Source organism: Canis lupus, chromosome 19 (genome assembly GCF_048164855.1).
Source record: "Canis lupus baileyi chromosome 19, mCanLup2.hap1, whole genome shotgun sequence".
NCBI lineage: Eukaryota > Metazoa > Chordata > Mammalia > Carnivora > Canidae > Canis > Canis lupus.
This window is the reverse complement of record NC_132856.1, coordinates 45,251,540-45,269,910: the sequence shown is the minus strand read 5'-3', so window position 1 is coordinate 45,269,910 and position 18,371 is coordinate 45,251,540. Positions and strand designations below refer to the sequence as shown.

At 55.5% G+C, this 18,371-nt stretch overlaps 1 protein-coding gene and 1 long non-coding RNA gene across 2 annotated transcripts; one reads left to right on the top strand and one right to left on the bottom strand.

The window, feature by feature from the left end:
• Positions 1-873: 873 nt before the first annotated feature.
• ATP13A1 (ATPase 13A1) lies at positions 874-17,300 on the bottom strand. Its single transcript, XM_072786564.1, has 26 exons — positions 16,884-17,300; positions 14,581-14,670; positions 14,277-14,467; positions 12,700-12,772; positions 12,319-12,474; positions 12,095-12,164; positions 11,910-12,016; positions 11,211-11,340; positions 11,031-11,086; positions 10,354-10,480; positions 10,136-10,273; positions 9,935-10,055; positions 9,429-9,586; positions 8,848-9,023; positions 8,667-8,777; positions 7,540-7,665; positions 6,636-6,744; positions 4,964-5,163; positions 4,785-4,881; positions 3,261-3,421; positions 3,074-3,188; positions 2,778-2,974; positions 1,842-1,984; positions 1,509-1,620; positions 1,280-1,423; positions 874-1,194 (listed from the first exon to the last, which is right to left on the bottom strand). The coding sequence occupies exons 1-26, from the start codon at positions 17,283-17,285 to the stop codon at positions 1,084-1,086; spliced, it is 3,621 nt and encodes a 1,206-aa protein (XP_072642665.1). The 5' UTR covers positions 17,286-17,300; the 3' UTR covers positions 874-1,083.
• Positions 5,843-18,211, top strand: LOC140610472 (uncharacterized). The gene is made up of 3 exons (XR_012012117.1): positions 5,843-6,099; positions 13,426-13,498; positions 16,073-18,211. It is a non-coding gene; the product is annotated as an uncharacterized lncRNA (long non-coding RNA).
• Positions 18,212-18,371: the final 160 nt, after the last annotated feature.

Sequence of the window (18,371 nt, the reverse complement as noted above, 5' to 3'; positions counted from 1 at the left end):
GGTCCCTGACCATTCCCTGTTTTGGATTCCAAGGCTTTCCTTGGACTGTGGACCACACTCCTCCTGATAGCAAGCTGGACAAGGGACAGACTGCTGAGAATGATCAAGGGGGTGGTGAGCCCCTCACAGATAATCAGCAGTGAGAGAGTTTGTCTTGAAGCCTGGGCCTGGGATTCTCACATCCAGCTTGTCAAAGTTATACTTATGAGGCACCTGGGTGAAATCAGTCAGTCAAGCATTTGCCTTTGGCTCGGGTCACAATTCCATGCTGAGCATGGAGGCTGTTTCTCCTTCTGCTACCCCTCCACCCCCACCCCCTACTTATCTTAAAAATAAGAGAAAGAAAAACAGGTTTATAACTTTGTTTTCTAAAGTTCTTAGCTGTTGAGAAGGCAGGAAATCTCCCACGGCCATGACTCTGCTCTCATGCTACCTACTCCACAATTCCGGAGTTGTAAGGAGTGCGCACCCTCTGACAGATGATAAATGACACCCCACATAGCACAGGGCCCCTGCGGGTGTGACCCGAGTTAGTATCTGCAATGATTTGGAATCAAATCACACCGTGAGAGGAAGGAATGCAATACTTCACATATCCCTAAAGAGGAGAAAATGCCATTATCCCTAACTCTTCACTGACCAGTGCCTAAGAGAACAGAATATGAAGTTGAGACCAAAGAAATAGAGAAGTGCTTATCAAATTAGGAAATATGTACAACTCTCTGAGATTGGAGCCTGGCACCGAACAGCTGGATCCAGAGGCTTTTTAACAACCTCATGGTTTCTGGGGAGGTGCCAGGACCCTCCCTGCTCGGTGACTGCACAGCCCCACCATGACCCCTCCAGTGGTACAGACAAAGGTGGAGGCAAGGCTTCTTAAAATCGTGGATGCGGCTTTATTTACCAAAGGTGCTGGCCCTAGGCTGGTTCTGCCAGCCAGGCCCTCAAGTGGCTGCGGGGTGGTCCCAGCTCAGTTCAGTCCTGGTGGCAAGGCCGGACCTGCCTCACCACTGGGGCAGTGTTCCCTCTTGGGGCTCCCGCCCGGTGGCACCAACATGGGCAGCAAGTGCCGGCACTGCCATCTCAGGAAGGCACTTTCAGCTTCGGGGTCCCCAGGAAGAACTGCAGGACACGGTCGGCCAGGAGCGCCAGGCAGAAGTCCAGGAGCAGGACCTGGGCGATGACCAGCTTGAACTGTGGGGCAAGGAACACTGGTGAGCCGGGTGCCTGTGGATGGGCCCAGGCTAAGTCCTGGGGCCACATCCACAGGGTCACTCACCTCCACAGGGATGTCCACGAGGCCAAACTGACTGTTGAAGTCAGGCGAGGAGCCAAGGAGCAGGCCCACGATGGCCAGGAGTGACACAGCCAGGCTCCACACGAGGGGCTTGTTCTCTGGCAAGCTTTCCATGAATGGTGGGCCCTGTGGGGACAGAAAGATGAAGAGTCATGTGCTGTAGAGGCCAGGAAAGTGAGCAGGGTGAACTCAGGAAAGGGCTGGGCCTCACTTTGTAGTTGATGGCAAAGGTGGCCATCTGCATGGCCATTGCCATGATGTACACGGTGCTGTTGACCAGGCTTGGCTCAAACTCCTTGTACAGGTCCACGAACTGCTCCTGCCTGCAGCAACACACAGGGGACAGGGCCGTCTCTGACCTCCGTCATCCCTGTACAGAGCCAGGGCTCTCTGCCTGGCTGACCCCACTGGCTAGACCTTGGTTACCCCACAGGGGTAGTAATGCCTGGCTGCACATCCTCCTGTAGCCTCCACTGCAGGGACACTGCCCACTGCCTACGAGCGCCCTGCCCCTCCCCAACTCCCATGCTGGGGCAGCACTCACTTCTTGGGGCTCCGGGCCTGGGCCTCACTGTACAGGTAGACGAGACTCAGGAAGTGGACACAGAACTGGAGCACGACCGTAAGGACGGTGTACAGGTTGAAGATGTTGGGCAGGGGCCGCTCTCGGGAGAGAGTCTTGAGGGGCTGTAGTAGCAGGGTGGAGGGACATGTCAGGGTCCAGGCCCCCCTGCACCAGTCCACCCTGCCTCCTGGCAGGATTCGTGCAGAGAGCAGTCACCAAATCCTGGAGGTTATGAGTCAGCACCAGTCCCCAGAGCCCTCCTCATTACCCAGGCCTTAGTGCAGATTCCACCACACCCTCACTCAAGGCCTATGCTCCACAGAGCAGCCAAACCCACCCCTCTCCCCTTGTTCTGGAACAAACCAAAGCCCTCCCTGGGACCCACCAGATGTGCATGATTGACACAACTCACCGACCCCCTCCTCTGGCTACCAGGTGCTCCTGGCATTAGCAGATGCCCATCTATAGCCTTTCTGCCTACTTCCTGGAAGGTTCCCTTGTTCTTTATGCATCACACAGGCTCCCCTGAACAACCTAAGGCTGTCCCCTGTAGCTTATCACCCACTCTGTATTTTTCATGATACTGCATGCTTTCTGAATGGTCTTGATAATCATTTCCCCATTGTCTTCTCCTTGCCTGTGGGTTCTGTGTAGGCCACCTGAGACCCCAGCTGGTGGACAGTGCTGGGGCCCAAGTTGTGCCCCTCTGAGGAGCCTCAGCATGCACCTGCCCTGCTCAAGGGGTCCCCATCTATAACATGGGGATGACAGTTCCCACCCTGAGGGCTGCTGTGAAGACAAATGGATGACATGTAGTAGTGGTGACTTTAACAGTCCACCCTAGCTGGCCCAAAGAGGTAAAGGGTATTCCTGAGATGGGAGGGAGCCCCTGCTTTTGCCTGTGTCTCAGCCCACCTTGGAACGGGAGATGAAGAGGAAGCAGCCGGCCAGCAGCAACCCCTGCAGTGTGGCCTGGAAGTCACTGAACTTGACGCCCTCCAAGTAGAGAACACTCTGACTATAGGCCAGGATGAGGGCATTGAGTGCCAGGATCTTGAACATCTGCAGCGTGGTCACCAGTGTACAGCGGCCCTGCTTGATCACGTGGCAGACTGTAGGGGGGGCAGGGGAGGAGAGGAAGGTGTGGGCATGGGGCCAATCAGGATGGTCCTGGGGATGGGCACAGGGAGAAGGACTGGGGTGGGACTCACTGCACTGGATGGAGGAGAGCTTGGAGGTGAAGGGGGCAGCGATGCTGGCATCCCCCAGCTTCACAATGGGCATGCTCTCATCCTCTAGTTCCCGCAGCACCTGGCTCAGGCGGTCCTGTGGGGCAGGGAGCAGGGGTGAGACTTGGCCACCAAAGGGTGCCACTGCCACCCACATCCTGTGACTCACCCGCTGGGAGACCAGTTGTTCCTCGGGGGGTGGGAGCCCTGACTTCTGCTTGGCTGCCCTGGAGGTGGCCCGGACTCCACTGCTGCTCAGAACAGGGCTATCTCGCGGCCGTCGGCGCCGTTCCACAACTCGCTCGGGGGCATTGGCCAGGAGTGCCACACCTGCGGGGAGGTATGTATGTGTCTGGAGCGAGAGGGATCCAGTCACCCCAGCGGCTGGCCCTGTGTCAAGTGAGGCCCCATGCAGAATGGAGTGCCGTGTCTACTCACAGGAGCCAAACCTCCCCATCTCAGATGATCTCCCCAAGGAGTGCCTCAAAGAGCATCTATACTACTTTCTACATTTGGAAAGCAAAACCCAAATACACAGAAAACCTGAGGAGTCAAAACTGATTTCCGGCAATACCTAGGTGGCTCAGTGGGTTAAGCGTCTGCCTTTGGGTCAGATCATGATTTCAGGGTCCTGGGATCAAGCCCCAAGTCTGTGCCCTGCTCAGCAGGAAGTCTGCTTCTCCTTTTCCCTATGTCCTTCTCCTGCCACTTCTGCTCTCTCAAATAATTTATAAAAATCTTAAAAAAAACAAAAACAACTAATTTCCAAAATATACTGCCAAGGATCACAATTCTAAGGAATAACAATTAATAAAGTAGTTAAGAATCTGAAAAGCGCTTTAGGTACATCACGTTGGTTTTTTCCTTTATTTTTAGAGAGAGTGCGCATGTGGGGGCACCCGAGTAGCTCAGTGGCTGAGCTTCTGCCTTTGGCTCAGGTCGTGATCCCAGGGTCCTGGGATCGAGTCCTGCATCAGGCTCCCTGTGGGAACCCTGCTTCTCCCTCTGCCTACATCTCTGGCTCTCTCTCATGAATGAATAAATAAAGTCTTATAAAAAAAAAAAGTGCATTTAAACAGGGGTGGAGTAGGGGGCTGGGGAGGAGGAAGGAGAGAGAAAAAGAGAGAGAGAGAATCTCAAGCAGGCTACACTCAAGTCCAGAGCCAACATGCGGCTTGCTCTCACAAATCCTGAAATCATAACCTCAGCCAAAATCAAGAGTTGGACACTTAACTGAGCCACCCAAGTGCCCCATCAGATTGGTCTTGAAACCTTAACCTGACAACTGCATTCTGTTGACAGAAATCCAAGGCTGTGAACAGCTGGCAAACACCTCAGCTTCAGTTTGTGCATCCCTACTTATTCCATCTTCCCCTGCCTCCAGCCTCAGCACTCACTGCCCACATGGTCCTCCTCACAGTACCGGGAGGCCTGAACAAACCAAGCTGTGTCTGCCACCTGGAGTCCACCTGTCTTCCTATACTCCCAGAGGTCCCAGTGCCTGCCTGCCCCACCTTGTTCCTCTGACACCTATGTCCCTTCCAAAGACCTGCACTCCTCAGATCCCCAATCCCACTGGCACCTGCTCCATTCCCTGCCTCCTCAGAGAACTCGCTCAGTGACATATCTCTGATGCTAAGCTGCGCTGCAGGACAGTAACGGAAGGAACAGTCCCTCAGCTTGCAGGACTCACCCACGTCAGCATGCTTCAGGGCACCCACATCATTGGTGCCGTCGCCACACATGAGGGTCACGTAGCCCAGCTCCTTCAGGCTGGTGATGACAAACTCCTATGGGTGCAGAGATGGACTGAGTGAGGGCTGTGTGCTGACCCCAGGGCTCTGCCTGCCCCCCAACCTCCTCTGTACACACCTTCTGTTTGGGGGCCACACGGGCAAACACCTGCACATGGGGGATGAGGTGAAGCAGCTGCTGGGGGTCCTCAGCTTGTAAGTGGGCCAGGCCATCGCCCGTGAGGCACAGCGCATGCTCCAGGGCCAGTGACTTCGGGGAGCCCCTGGCCAGGGGCAGCGTGACACTGCCATCGATGGAGCGCCACTCACAGGGTCGACCTGCAGGGCCAGAGCCCAGGGTCAGGGAGGGGGTTCAGCCAGTCAGCAACTCCCCCTCACGTGAAGCCCACATATGCCGTCCCAGTCTCATCTCTCTGAAGCAACTTCTTGGCCCCCCACCTCTTTTTATCTCTACCAACCCCCATCTACACCTGCACCCTAGACCCCAGCAACCCCACAGATGTTGTTCACAGAACCCTCTAATACAAAGGATTCAAGAACCCAGAGCCTAGGCCACTGGCCTGAGACCACAGATTTAAATCTAGACAGCCTGACCTCAGGAGCAAGACACCGCTGACCCTGGGACCTGTCTGAAACCCTGCTCTTTCAGGGCCAGGGCACTGAGTCACTTTCTTGGGCCAGATACTGCTTGCCAACCACTTCATCTTTCTAGATGGCTGACCCGGGCATGGACACTGAGAAACAAGGATGGCTGAAGGAGGCCTTCTGGCACTGCATGGCTCATCCTGGGTTGTCTGGGCTGGAAGGGAAAACAACCTCCATCTGACTTTTACGATGGCTTTTTTGCTAGAGCAACTTCACTCGCCAATCAATAGTCCTGATTACCATCTCTGGGCCACCTGCCTCTAATCCCTGGGGCCGGGACAGAGATGACAGACATGTGGGACCAATGGTGCAGACTAGAAGGACTGCGAAATTCTAGAATCCAGCAGAGTTCCAGAAGCCAGTACCCTTCTCTGACCTGCAGCCTGGCAACCAACCCCATGCATGTGGCTCCCCAGGCAGGCACCATCCCCTGGCATCTGACAGAACCCATACTCTACCAGTTGGAGGTGCTGGGGTTGGACTGCCCCTCAACTGGTTCTATTCTGGGGCACCACTTGCAGCCAATTTGATTACTCAGGAGTGACCAGAGGCCATGAACTCTGGAGTCAGAACATCTGGGTTCAAATCCTTAGTCACAGTATCACTAAGGTGGGTGAGTTTACTTCTGTTTCCTTATCTATAAGGTGGGAGTGTCAACAGCACACCTGTTCACTTTCCTCCTATAGGGTGTGGGATGATGAGGCCTCCCATGTAGGGCAGAGGGGCCAACATGGTAACACAAACCAGACCCTGCCTAGGGTCTGGCCATGCTGAGGATGAGCACTAGCATCCCTGTGCTTAGAGGAGGGGAGCCCTCACTGTGTACAGGCAGCCTGCCAGGCCCAAAACAGGTGTGAGGATAGGAAACATGGCCTGGTGTGACGACAATCAACCACTCTGGTTCTAAGTCGTCACTGACCCCAGACCAGTTATTGCCTGCCTACTGCTGGACATATAGGTGTGGGGCTCCTTGGCCAGAGGGCCCAAGCATGCTGATAAAGCATGGCTATGTTCCACAGGTCTGGGTCACAGATACTGGATGACAGTGAGGGTATTCTCTCAGGCCTGAAATGCAGGTGGGCCACCAGATCAGAGCTGTTCTTGGACTCAGGGTTCCCCCAGCCTATGGACTCATGATACCTCACCTTTCTCCGTGGGAGGCTGCAGGATCAGTGTTTGTGCCTTTTCAATGAAGTGCAGTTCCTGAGCCACGTGGCAGGCAGTGAGCGGGTTGTCACCTGTGATCATGACCACCTGAGAACATAGAGGCACAGTGGGGCAGGGCCTCGCAGGTCAGAACTCCAGACCTGGTGGCTGAGGCCCCTCTAAACAAGGCCACAGAAGGTAGTCTTGGCCCCCTGATGCAGAATGGGCTTCCAAGGACCACAATCCATCCCAACCTGGTGGTGTTTTATGCCAACGATACATGTATGTGTGTCTAAAAACACTCACAGCCTTTATTTGTAATACAGACTAAGAACCAACCATTGGTGTGAACCCTCTTGACTTGGTAGCTGCCCTAGGTAGAGGGAGCAGATGCTCCAGTCTTCTCAGTTAGAGCCCGGTGATGGGAAGACGGGCTGTGACCGCTGAGGGCCAGGTGGGGTATTCACGTCACCAACTCTGAGACTGCTCACTATCCTCCCACATCCTAAACTACATCCTGAGTCCCAAACTAAAAAATAGAAACCACAGGACAGATGGATGTAGTTTGTCTAGGAGTTGCCTCTACATCTGCAGTCCAACTCCTCGTCTCTAGGATGGGGTGGAGTGGGGGAATTGCCCTCGCCTCCCAGGGATGCCGGGGGCAAAAGAAGTAACTTGAGAAGGGTGTGCACAGATCAGGTCCCAAAGGGGGACCTGGGACAGCATGAGCACCAGAGCTGTGATGGAGCTTGGTCAAAATCCAAGAAAGACATCCTTGAGACTGAGACGTGGATACCCACCCACACCTGCCCCACTGAGGGGAGAACTGCCCTCCGTTGTCACATTGCTCTCTCTGGAAAAAGGAACCAAGACCCACCCACCCTTGGGGCCCAGCAGCTGTACCCGGTGGGATGCATTCTGGATCTCCCGGATTACGGACTTAGAGTCAGCCTTGAGTGGGCAGGAGACCACGATGAAGCCAACGAACTTGAGGTTGCACTCCAGGGCCTCCCGTTTGACCTCCCGGGCCTGTAAAGGGATACAGGGTTACCCTCATGACCCATCCCTCCTCCATTTTCAAGCAGTGGAGTGGGGGTCAGGGAAGGGCCCATCCTTACAGGAGGAACACTTGAGGCTCAGGTAAGAAGTAGGGAGGGCAGAAGGTACCCTGGACCCACATGACCCTGGTTTCCCCACCACGGGGCTTTACTCCCTGGTAAACAACAACAGGGCATAAGCCTCTGTGACTCCACTTCCAAGATGGCAAAGTCAGATACTCCTTTGTTATCCATTAAGCGCATGCTCACCCTATACCTCATACCAGAAACCGCAAACTCTTGCCCTCATAAAGCTTGCCTTCTACTGGAAGAGAGTCCCAGAAATCAGAAGACTAACTGCCATAAAAGACAAACGCAGGGGAATGGGGCAGATAGGCTCAGGGAGAGGCACCAAGCAGGGTGGTCCTGGGGGCAGGAGAGTAAGCTGTGACTTGGGGTCTGAACACAGGGACGCAACCTGGTATATACGTTCTAGAAGGATTTCTCAGCCATTAGCTGTAAGTGGACTGGATGAGAACGAAGGGGGAACCAGATAAAACAGCACTACTGATGGTGGAAATGGGAGGAGCCAATAATTGGCAGGATAAACAGTATGACAGAGAACTGGGGGTACCCCAACACCACGTGGTGATTGGGTGGTCAGGCAGGGTAGGGGTAGAACGGGGCTGGAGACAGGAATCCAAGGTGCCTCCTGGTGATCCCTGGGGAGTGTGAGGATTCAAGGGTGTGGGATAAGAGGCTGCATGGAGCCCTGGTTACTCTGCAGGAAGTGGCCTCAGAAGCCAGGGTGGGATGGGGTTCCATAAGAAGCAGGTACACAGTAGAGAAGGGACAAAGGACTGAGGGCCACTCAGGGCCTCCCAAGGTAGATGCCAGGGAGGAGGAAGAAACTGTGCCTGCTCATGGTGATGCTGCAGGGAATAGATGGCGGTATGGATACAGGGCCAGCAGATGGGGGGCCTGAACCCTTACCTGCTGGTGGGTGAGGTGCCCCAGTTCCTTGTACCCCAGCGCCAGGACTCGGGCTCCTTCCCGGGAAATCTCCGTATGGATGTGGTGGTAGTCAGGTGGGCACTGGGCGAACTGCAGGGAACGCAGGGGATGTCACCGACCGCCCCACGCCCCCCTTCCCCCGGGGCCGGGGCTGGCTCACCATGGAGTGCAGGGTTTCGGGGGCCCCCTTCACAGCCGCGATGTAGCAGAGATCAGTGGAGCCTAGCTTCTCATAGGAGGCGAGCACGGACATTCGCTTTAGGGCACTGGCAAAATGAAAGCGCTGGTGAATTTTCAGCCCCTGAGTTTTAATACTTCGGGGGAATACTTTCTCATCTGGAAACAAATAAGTACGAATCCTGAGGGCCTTCGCTCCAAAGAGGCAGCCAAGCCCCCGCCTCCCCTTTCCACCCCTCTGTTCCCCCCGCCCTCAGACCCAGACCCTGCAGGGTAGGGAAGGGGGATGGGGGGCTCCTCGCTCTAGGAGGGATCAGATTGGGAGATCTGTACTCAGAGGACGCTGCCCGTGGCTTCCAGCAGGTGGGGCAGGTTCTACTTCCAAGGGGTGGACTATCTCAGGTCAGAGGTAAGCCTGTGCCCACCCACCTAGGGGACCACCAGAGCTGTGGGCTTGCCTGCCCCTGAGCTGGACACACTGTCTCTGAGGGATGTAGCCCGCCTGCCCAGGGGTGCGAGAGCTGACAGTTCAGCCCAGCTGGGCCCAAAGCTCCAGCCCCTCACCTTTGGTCAGTGTCCAGTCCACAGCTGTCAGCATAGCCTTCTCGAGTGGGTCACCCACAAGGGTGCCATCATCCAGCTGCATGAGGGAGTGGCATGAGGCCAGGGCACGGTGCGTTTCTACAGGGATGTTGGACACAGGAGTGACCTCCTTCCCATCTCTGCAAAGATAGGAAACAGCTGCTGATAGAGTGGAAGAACCCCTGGGAGTCGCTAGCCAGGATGAGGGATGGGCTCCCACTCTGGGCTCGCATTGCAGGGGCCCAGAGGATTGCACTGTCTTGGTCCTCGGGACATCTGTGCCCATCTTGTGGATGTCCCTAAAGGTCAAATGGCTGCTTGGGGTGGAGCCGGGCCCCTGTCGCTGCCACATTGAGGAACAAAAGGAGCCTCTCCGCTCCCGATCAGACTTTTGGGGTACACCATGGGACCTAGGGGTGGGTGCTATCTGTCCTTTGAGTTCCTGCAAAGCCATCTGCTGGGCAAGAGCCCAGGCCACTCGTGCTCACCTGAGCCCAGCCACTCCACGAACGACCAGGCTGTCGCTAGTCAAGGTCCCTGTCTTGTCAAAGCAGCACACCTCCACCTTGCCGGCGAATGGGATCCGGAAGGGCTCCGTGCAGTACATGTCTGGGAAGTGGGGAGTCAGGGTCAGGGGTTCTGTCAGGCCCTGGCCCACTCAGCGCCCCAGCCCTGACCCAGGCACTCACACAGCTTGGCCAGGGCGATGAGGGAGGTATTGACAGCCAGAGACAACTCAATGGGCAGTTCCGGGGGCACGACTGATGTGAGGATCAGTGTGCATTCCAGAAAGAGCTTGTAACGGTTCCGGCTAGGGTCCTTGGTGCCTGCAGAGACAGGGCCTGCCAGCCTAGGGGCCGGAGAGTGGGAGGGGGCCAGCAGGCAGGGGAGGGGCCCCCGCATATACCTTCAATCCACACATAGGCAGCTGCTGCGATGGCAAACACAAGGAGGAAGAGGATGAAAATGAAGGTCTCCAGGTTGTTTGCAGTTACCCTCTTGACTCCAAAGAGGATGGTGCGCAGCAGCTTGCCCTAGAAGATCAGAAGCTTAGAGGCCTTTTCTGCCAGGGAGGTGGCCTCTCACACCTGAGAGCACCAGGCCACATTCTCTGTCTGGATGGGGGGTGCCTGCCCTGGGCCCACCTGTGACTCTTGCACCCATGACACAGGGTCCACACAACTATGTAGGGGGCTGCAACTTGGCTAAGGGCTATAAAGACCAGTGGTCAAAAACTGGGGGTCAGGGCAAGAAGTGGCTGAGATGGGGGGACTGAGTCTTTCAGAAGGAGGTGCTGCCAATTACCTCTACAAGGCAGCGCTCACTTTAGTCAAGTTTACGGGTGTGATTCTGTTCGTGACCCCAGTGTGTTTGGCCAGTTTCCTTTCTGTGCTCCCCACCAGAACCTCAGCTGAAGACAGCAGGCCTGGTGTAGGGCTCATGTCTGCGCCCTGGCCACAAGCCGATACCTGCTGTCTGAATAAGTCTTTGGCGAGGATGTTCTGGGGTCTGAAAGAGCCACTGTCGACTGTCTGCCACCCGCCCTAAGGCCTACCCTCCCCAGAGCCAGACAAGGGGCCATACCTGGGATGTATTGAATCCAGTCCTAAGAACGTAAGCCACACACCCGTTGTCAACCGCTGCAGAGACAAACAGGACCAGCATCATTTGTGTCTGTTCATCCCAACTCCCTCACAGTCAAGCAGATGTGGAGGGGGTGGGGATGGTGGGGCCAGGACACTTCAGACCCCCCAAGGCACCTACGCTTCAGGCCCGTGGTGGCCTTCTGCGGGGGGATGTGCTGCACCACCTTGGTGCCCCCAAAGATGACATGGAGCCGAGAGTCAGCCTGGAGGTCCAGCACCCGGTCAGGGTTAAGGTCTTCAATGGGCTCCTGAGCAGGAAGGAAAGAATGGTGAGGGCGGTCTCATCTCAGCCTCCTCTGTCCCCAGTCTGGCAAGAGTAGGCTCCTGGGGCTGGGATGAGCCACTCTGACCCCTGCAGGGCTCCTAGCCTAACACAGTGCAGCTGACCAGGAACAGCAGCCTGCCATGCCTCCTCTCCACCTGCAGGTGCACTCACATTGACTCACGTCGACTCCACGTCGACTCCTCGTGATCTCACAATTGGCTTGAGGCTTTGTACTCTCTTGGTTTCCCCTCAGCCCACCTCAGTCCGACGTCCCTGGTCCCTGGCCTGGACAACTCCTGACGATCTTGGCCTTTCTGATCTCCTTCCCTCTCATTATTACCCAGCTCCCCTTCGTCCGAGGGCAAGACCAGGAAATCTGGAAGCTCCAACTAGGCACTGCACCTACTCTGCCTCTTCTAGTCTCTTAGGCCAGGGTTCCATTCCTCCTCCATCCATGCCTGGGCAGGATGATGGCCCAGCTACCAACCCTCTCCCTCCTCCACGAATAGGACAGTGACACACTGAGTACGACCCCCGCTCCCCACCCAGCACCTTCATCTGTGGCACCGACTCCCCTGTGAGCATGGCCTCGTCCACAATGCAGCGGCCTCGCAGCAGCAGCACATCACATGGCACTAGGTTTTCCTGCGGGGAGCGGCCTGCAGGAAGGGGCAGGAGGGTTAGAGAGGAGCCAAGAGAAAGGGCTCCCACCAGGACAGATCAGAATTGTGCCTCACCGATGGAGACGATGTCTCCAGGAACAATCTCATCACTGGCAATGGGCCTCCACTTTCGGCTGCGGTAGACCTGGGTAGAGGTAAGGTGCAGTCAGCTCTGGATCCTACAGTGCGCATGATGCAGGCGCATCCCTGGAGCTGATCTCACCCTGTTCCCACTGCACACAAACACTGGGACTGGCAGCCCCCCACCCTGCCCCGGCCAATCTCCCTGTTGGCCACACCTGGATCATGTGGGGCTTGTTGCCCATCTTCCGGATCTCAGACATGTTCCGCATCTGCTGCTGCACCAAGGAGGCCTCGAAGGCCACCAGCATGGAGAGTGTGAAGACGCTGTAGTACCAGTACTCATCCAGACACCAGAGCCCCACGCAAAACACCTGTAGGACACAGCCTGTGTGTCCACACCCCTGCCCGGCCATCCATGGGGGCACACGAAGACCCCTGTGGAGGCTGGGAAGGGACACCAAAGGTCATTCTGCCCATGGGCTCAGATCCATGAGGACACAAAGAGGATTTCAGGTCTGGAAATGGAGACTGCTGTGGAAAGCCCCAAGGGATGAGGGAAGGTGGGATGGGGAGAAGGGCTCAAGCTGCTGCTCTACCTGGAACACAAAGAAAGGTGCTGTGGCTCTCTCCTTGAACAACTCCGAGAAGTCAGGCACCACCATCTCAGCCCTGCAAGAGACCAGACCCCACATCCTGTTCATAGTATGAGACCTCAGAGGCCCCACCCTGACACCTTCACTCAGAGCATTGCAGGCCTCCCCAGGGAATGAGCCAGAAAGGACCCTCCACTCTACTACGGCTCTCCTTGTCCCCAAGGCACTGGGGCAGGCGTGCTAACTGTTGCCAGCTCTCTCCTCCGCAGAACCCAGGTAAAGCTTCTGAACTAGCGACAGGCTGTTCAAGCAGGCAGCCACCCACCCAAGCAGGGCTAGTGGGAGACAGAACTTATCATCAGGTTGAGTAAGAAGGCGGGCAGAGAAGGAGCTCCCTGACTGAGATGGGAGCCCTGCCGCTGTGCAGAAAAGGCCTGGCAGCTGGGCACTGTGGAATCTTCTGGGGCCTGAGCTCCACTCCGAGTTGGAGAGGGGAGGTCTGGAGCTGAAATTTTCTAAAACCTCCTTTAAATAAGCCCCATAAATTGAGGAGTAAGGCCTAAGGGTGTGTTCTGTGCCACTGTGGGGTGGCCCAGTCTGGCCAGGGGACCAGCCAGGTCAAGTAGGGCCACCCTTACCCTGCCCTTGGAGATGTGTCCTAGATATGGGGTGTAAGAAAAAGAAACCACTGTGATAACAACAACCAGACCCCATTCTGTATTATATCAGGTAACTTTGCATGAGCCAGGAGATGTGAGAAGGGACATCCCAGGCCACCACCAAGGGTGACCCCAAGCAGAAGGTAAAGGTATAAATTTCTTGTGAATCTTCTTATTAGATTGCTACTTGTGACAGTACCTCAGTTTTTTTTTTTTTGTTTGTTTGTTTTAAACCTCGGTAGTTTTTTAAAAGCAACTGAATAAGAAAAGAATTCTCTAAAGGTTCTGAGGGTTTTCAGATTGAGGACAATTATCATGGAGGCAGGACCAGGGGCTCTGGTGATGAACAATGAGCTCTAAAGCCCTGCTCTGCCCCCACCTAGTTCCATGTCAGCACTGGTGGTTTTGCGGATTAAAGGGAGGAAGTATGTACAAGGTGTCTGCCATCATGCCCAGTAGAAAGGAGAACTATTGTGATCACTGGCAACTCCTTTATCACTCTTCCTAAAGTGCTGAGATGAGTATGAGAAGCATGGTGATAACACACACTTAAAAGAAAAGCTTAAAAACAAAGAGAAATCCTACAATAATTACAAAACAAGCATCAGCAGTCAACTCTCTGGGGCGTTGGCCCAGGCTGCCACGAAGAGTTGCATGGGCTCCTGTTGGAGAGCACCTCCAGGGTCCCTGTCAGCTGGTGAGTCCAGGGGAGGTAAGACTAGAACACATTTCTCAAAAGGTGACTGCCATCTTCACCTGGGATGTATCGTTGAAGGGGCGGGCTCCTCTCCCATTTCCTAGGCACGAGGACTTGACAGGGCAGTAACAGGAAAAGGAGCCAGTGGCTCAGCCAAATGTCCATGCTGTGACCACAGGCAGAGCCCCAGCCCTGTCACAACACATGGGCACATCAGGACTCACTTATTGCTCCCAAATTTCTTCTCGGCTGCACGGATCTCTGAATCCTCCTGGAACCCTCTGTTGCTCTGGTAGTATGAGAAGGCATTTCTCACGGGAAAGGCCACAGGGAGGAAGCGCTTCTTCTCCAGGGTGTCGTAGGAATACTTGATCTTCTGGAATTCAAAGGACAGCACCTCCTGTCCATCTTCACCCTGTGGGAGCAGGCATGTCTATGGCAGAAGGCCCACACCTGGGGGTGTCTGTCAGGCCTGGGAGTCCCACCCAAGTCCTGGGCTGAGCAGCCCAACAGCTGGTCCGTCCCTACCTCATCCCGGTGCAGGGCCACGAGCTCAGTGGAACCATTGTTGGGGGTCGGCACCACCTTCACGAAGGTTGCTTTCCTGGGGTCGTACTCCTGCGAGGGGCAAAGCGGTGTTGCCAAGGCCTTCTCAACCCCCACCTCCAAAGCCCTCCTGGTGAGGTTGCAAGCACAGCGGCTCTAGGCTCAGAGCACTGGCCTGTCCACTCTCCAGTCTGTCACTGAGACAAAGATACCACCTCACCACACCTCTGGTCTCGTATCATAAAAATCGGAGTCACAGACAGCACCCAATGCTTGGGGTTCTGCTGAACTCAAACAGGAAGAATGTCCCCTGCATGACCTGCACCCATAAACCACGTGGGCCAAGTCTTGTCACAGCCCACTGGCCGGCTGCTGCTCTGCATCCCCTCTCTTAACTATTTCGTGTCCTGAAATGATGGGGGACAACGAGGCCTGTCCTTGCTTCAGCCAAGGGCCTCGGCACAAGCTGTTTTCTCTGCCTCGAACATGTGGTCCCACAATCAGCTTCAGGGCTTTGTACAAATGTCCCCTTCTCAAAAGACCTCCCCCAGAGGAGGCTCCACATAAGAGGTCCTTACAATGTTCCTCTCCTTGGCCAGGGTTTTCCTCTCTGTAGCACTGGTGGCTGAGCGCAAGCTCTACCTCTCCCACCAATACTATGAAGGCAAGAGCTTCTGTCTGTTTTGTTCACTGCTGTTTCCTCAGTGCTTAAAATGCAGAGGCAATGGATGAATATGTGAGGCCTGAAGCCTGAGCTGTACCCATCTCACTGCTGCGGCGCTGGCTCATCAGCCCCTATGGTGGGTGTGTGTGTGTGTGAGGGCAGGTGCCAAAGGGTGACCCTCAGAAGAAGGGCCCTGCCTGCCCCTTGGGAAGATCACCAGCCTTGGAGCAGGCAAAAAATAACAAAGACTTAACTACAAAAACACCATGGAAAAAAAGTGTGAAGAGCTACTCGGGGCTACTGCCAGGCCACTGCCAGGCCAGGCACTTTGCAGTTTTTCAGTTTCTTCTCCTAATGGCACGCAGTGGGTGTTACGGTTCTCAATTTACACAAAGGGAAAGTGAAACCCAGAGAAAAGAACCTGAGATCTCTGATGGAAACCCAGATCTGCTTGTCCTCACCCCATGGTGGCTTAGCTCCTCTTTTTCTTCCACCGCTGGAAAGAAAGTTAACACACATGCTTTCTAGCTGCAGGCCCAAAGGCAGCTGGAAGTGGAGGTTGGGGTGGCTGGTCACACTCCCTCCAACTTCCCTGTATTTCTTTGTCCCTCACTGGAGTCTTTCATTGTATTGACCTGAAGTCACCAAGCCCATAGTTTGAGCCCCTCCCCTGGGATAACGCTTATTGGGACAACCGAGACTTAATTCCCTCAGAAAAGAGAGGACTCAGTCCACATTTGGATTTAAAGAGAGGGAGCTTCTGTCTTTTTCTGCAGCCATTCATGCTCTTCCCTTTCCCTCTTCTTCCAGAAACACATGCCTGGGATCAACGGGGAGGCTGGCTGGACCTCGGTGCCCATGGCTCCAAACATGCCAGTGTCATCTGAGGCAGGCCCAGAGAACAGCAGTGCAGTCACCAGCAGTAACTGCTGATCCAGCTGCTCTCCCTATCCAGATCCTGGGGGTTAAGGGTCAGAAGTGCTACCGTGCTGCTATATTCCAACAGAAGCCCTCAATGTCACCACCCTCATCTTGGACACAGGTCTAAAGAGACTCCGAAACAGTTAAGTCACTTGCCCACAAATTGCTCCTGCTCCTCTTAAATGCTACGATCAAAGAACATTTCAACCTAATTTCGGTCCTAGTATGCAAGGACCTTTACACACTGGACAACTGAGTTCTCAAAACAAGCTTCACAGATACAGGAACACACCTCGAAGGCCTAGCCTCACATTTTGAAAACCAAGATAGGAGATAGAAGGAGAACATGACCGTTTCCAGGAGAAAGTACCTAGTACTCGCTACTATGGTAGCTAGCATTAACAAGCCAAATCAAAGAGCGACATATGCTGGAGCCTACACTGAGCTTTTTATAGGTATTACCCTATCGAATCTAAATGACCACACCAGGGAAGGATTCCAAGGAAGGGAAGTAATCTGCGCCAGGGTCGCACAAGTCAGTAGCGGGACCAGGATTGGGCCACCCAGAGGACACCGCTGGGGACTCAGGCCCTGGAAACAGGAGGCCCGGGATGGGGTGGGGATCGACACGAACGTCGTGACTGTGACCCGCCGCAAGGCCCGACCGAGCCGAGGGTCGGGCTCGTGCCCGCGCACTTACCGGGGTGCAGGTGAGCGCGCAGTGCGCGTGCACGGACCAATGCCCCGAGAGGACGGTGAGCGCGTGCGCGAGGCAGATGGTGGCAAGCACAAGCAGCGCGGCTTCAGGGATCTGCACCCAGCTGCTGCCCCAGCCCCAGCAGCCGGCGGCCGCGGCGCCCACCCAGGCCGGGTAGAGCAGTCCCGCGAACGGCAGCACCGTGAGGCGCCGCAGCAGCGCCAGTCGCCGGTACGGCCATACGGCTGCGACCAGCTCATCGCCGCTCGCTATGAGCGCCGGGCCGGCAGCGAGGAGGGTGCGCGGCTGCGGCCTGGGCTTGGGCTGCCCGCCGGGCCGGGCCCCGCAAGGCCGGGCCCCGCAGGGCACCGCGTTGCCCACCGCAGCAGCCGCCGCCGCCGCCATCTTTCCCAGCGCCGCGCTCGCTTCCGGGCAGAGGAACCGCCTCACTTCCGATGTTTAACTTCCGTTGAGCCCTGGGCGCCGCCATAGTAGCCGGAGGGTAGAAAGAGCCGGACAATGGAGGAGTTGGGTTCGGAAGTGGTTACTCAGGGCGCCGCCATGACAGCTGAAGCCGGAAGGAGAGGCAGGGCGCGGCCATGACAGAGTCTTGAAAGGGCTAAGGCTGCCTGCCCGCCCTGCCACGCCGGACAGAGACCGGAAAAGACTAAGCTAGGCGGGTTGGGCGCCACCTTGACGCCTGAACCGGAAGAGGGGAGCTCTTGTCCAGAACTACCCAGGCAGTGGCCAGTTTGGATCGTCAGGGGCGGAGCCTGGACCCTACGGAGGCGGGCCAATTACGGAAACGCTGGGGTTCTGGGGGCGAGGCCTGCACAGGCCCGAGGGGCGGGGTTTGTCATGAAGGCGGGACTTGCGAGGGGCAGGGTGCCGGGTTGGTTTCCCCGCGGGAGGGGCCCTTGTCTCCTGGTCTGGGGTCCCGGGCAGGGCTGGCGCGGACAGGCTTCCAGAGCCGTCACGGGACGCAGCGCGCACGTTAGGATTATACACAGAGTTACTATTTCAACATAAAAATATGAAAAGTGGGTGTTTATTTGAAATTACATCCATTCTGTAACATTTACTTTCCTGTTACATAAATGCTATTGTTTGAACAAAACCACAATAGGAATCGTTCACAGTGGCAATAGTGTTCAGTAGTACTAGTAGAAAATAGAGAAAATGTATAACAACACTTTGTTTCTTTGTCCTCTGATAGAGCAATTTGAACTACTTTTTAAACCCTATTGGATGTTTATATTTTGTAGGTTAATTGTTGCATATTCTTGAGATACATAAGTGTAAGACTTTGTAAAAGACTAGAATATGGGATCCCTGGGTGGCGCAGCGGTTTGGCGCCTGCCTTTGGCCCAGGGCGTGATCCTGGAGACCCAGGATCGAATCCCACGTCGGGCTCCCGGTGCATGGAGTCTGCTTCTCCCTCTGCCTATGTCTCTGCCTCTCTCTCTCTCTCTCTCTGTGTGTGTGACTATC

Excerpts from the sequence above, each read along its gene's own strand:
- ATP13A1 (XM_072786564.1), bottom strand. The coding sequence starts at position 17,285 with ATGGCGGCGGCGGCGGCTGCTGCGGTGGGCAACGCGGTGCCCTGCGGG. Across the intron at positions 12,773-14,276 it reads AAGAAATTTGGGAGCAATAA|GGCTGAGATGGTGGTGCCTG; the intron begins GTGAGTCCTGAT and ends GGTCTCTTGCAG. Across the intron at positions 3,189-3,260 it reads AACAACTGGTCTCCCAGCGG|GACCGCCTGAGCCAGGTGCT; the intron begins GTGAGTCACAGG and ends CCTGCCCCACAG.